A 2,500-nucleotide genomic window follows, 5' to 3' on the forward strand; every position below is an offset into this window, starting at 1 on the left:
TCGAGTTTTGATTGGTTTACTGGATTGTCTCCGTCCTTTTTGATTGGCCAAAGTAATTACTTTGGCTTTGGTTTTACGACACTGATTGACACCCGCTCTATGAATGAAAACTAATTTTCATAAGAAAAACGTCGCACTCAGAATCGCTTTAAGAGGAGGCAGACATGAACTCGAAAATGGCCCATTGGTTTCGTACGGGACGGTAGTTTCGCTGTGACTTATCCACTAGATAGTGATTTATCCGGTAGACAGCGCTATCGATCGTTTGAACAACCGCGGCCTGCTGACTTATGCTATTTTTATCCATTCTATTGTTCATAAGCTATGCAACCCTTTAAAACTGGGACCAAACGCACAATGCAGTATAGATAAAGGGGTGTACAGTTCCCTCGGTGGGAGAGTAAAACACTGAAATGGGTTTATCAACTGAGTTGACATCATGGTTAATCATAAAAATTACAATTTCCTCGATTGTGATTGGCTTTAAAAAACTCCAATTTTCCACTAATTCACTTGCCAAGTTGTTATCGGACAGTTTGTCACCAGACAATTCAATAAGCCAATCACTTTCAAAGTTGTAGTTTAAATCCACTAAACGCATTTAAAGTTATACGTTAAATCAACCAATCACAACCTCGGTTTAGATCACCATAGAAACAGTGTACAGACTCCTACATTGGGGCTTTCTTTCTTTCTTTCTTTCTTTCGTTCAGAGCGATATTAAACAATTTACTCCACCTTTGTCAGTCTTTTATTACATGGCTATCTGGCAGATATAACACATGCTGTGATTGGATAAGAGCAGCTAAGCGCCAGGGCATTATTCTCCCGTAATGCCAACGGGCCGATTATAGATTTTGCAAATTAGTTTTTTCTTATTTGTAGCCATTCTGTTAGCCATATAATAAACAACTTAATAACCTCGACCGTTCGGTCGTTACAGCAAAATCTCAAACCCATAAAAATTGACCACAGTTTGAGATTTTGCTGTAACGACCTCACTCTCAGTTATTAAGAAGTTATTAATGCAAAATTTCCCTTTCTTTCATGACATGGCTTTTATTAATTGGTAAGAGGACTTTGTGTTGATCAACTAGGTCTGTAATCACACTCAAATTATTTCCCTCCCCTAAAGGCTTGGGAAATTATTTGATTTTGGACCAAACGTGTGTGAAATTAATCCCTAATTTCACTCATCACCATTTGATTACCCATAAAAATTGACCACAGTAGAGAAAATTGCTCTCAAATTTCTTTACGGTGCATGGTCGATTATCTGGTGGCATTCTAATATGACCTTGCTTTCAATAGTCTTCTGTAGCTCAGTCACAGAGTACCAAAACTAATCATCTGCTGGTAACTGGTTTGACTCAATTAGGAGAATTTGGAATTATTTTGGTGAGTATCCCCATAGAAAAATTGTCAACTACATCTTTTCATCAATTTACAGGTGTTACAAAAGGGCACCTCTGGTGAGAATCTCACCTTTAATTTATTTCAGTCCTCTCAGTAGGCAATAATTTTGCCTGTTACTCAGATGCAGTCTTAATCTGAACCACTAAATTCAGTTAAGCCTGGTTTTCACTAGCGATGCAAGCACAAGCGCAAGAGCACTTATTTCACCGTTAAAACGGGGTTGACACAAGCATAACCTCAAGCACAAGGATCAAAATGTTTCCTTTTCCTTGTGCTTGCGCTTATGCTTGCTTTCACTTGCATCGGGTGAAAACAAAACGCAGCATAAGCACAAGTAAATTTGCTACGTCTGGCCAATTGAAGCGCTCGTTCCAGCTTCCCCACACGTGAGCATTTGAACAAAATGGCAGATGCTGTGGTTAATTGTGATGCTTATATCAAAAAAAAAGTAAAGTATTTAGAAATTCAACTGACAAACCTGAGGGTGCTCCATCAGTGCTCCGTTTTACAGGTATTTAATTAAAGCTACTTAGCTACACGGAAAGGAAAGAAGTCGGAACAAGGATGCGAGATCCGTGAATCGAACTCAGGACCTCTTGCACCAAGGCCGCGCACTAACCGACTGTGCCATCATTTTCACTAGCATAAGCTACTTACCTTTGTTCTAGTCTTGTGCTTGCATCGCTAATAAAAACCAGGCTTTTCAAGTCTAGTTTAGAGCTCTCGGCCTTTTACCCAATTAGGTCATACATTTCTTTGTTGATTTATAAGAACAACATCATTACACTATTATTGTATCAAAATGGATACCTGTCCTGAGTGTGATTCTGACCCTGGCCGACATCCAAAGCCTCCATCAAAATTCATACACGACAATACATACTCCACTGCTTTCTGCAGGTCTATTGCATCCAGTCTTCCCTGTGTTTAAAAGTGTTAAAAGAGTACCAGTATTAAAAATAATAGTAATAATTATATAATAAGAAGGATAACAATAAAAGAAAAGAAGAAGAAGAAGTAGTCATCAAAAACAGGATGTACCAGTATGCACATGTTTGCAGGATAGCTGGGAACATTATTTGAC

At 38.6% G+C, this 2,500-nt stretch overlaps 1 protein-coding gene across 1 annotated transcript in view; it reads right to left on the reverse strand.

Annotated features, from left to right (window-relative positions):
* Positions 1 to 2,500, reverse strand: part of LOC137984800 (geranylgeranyl transferase type-2 subunit beta-like) — a 14,816-nt gene that overhangs the window by 7,057 nt on the left and 5,259 nt on the right. Inside the window, exon 6 of the mRNA XM_068832089.1 lies at positions 2,227 to 2,337. Coding sequence (XP_068688190.1) covers positions 2,227 to 2,337 — 111 coding nt within the window. The remainder of the gene's footprint in view (positions 1 to 2,226; positions 2,338 to 2,500) is intronic.

Source organism: Montipora foliosa, chromosome 2 (assembly GCF_036669935.1).
Source record: "Montipora foliosa isolate CH-2021 chromosome 2, ASM3666993v2, whole genome shotgun sequence".
In the NCBI taxonomy this organism is placed as follows: domain Eukaryota; kingdom Metazoa; phylum Cnidaria; class Anthozoa; order Scleractinia; family Acroporidae; genus Montipora; species Montipora foliosa.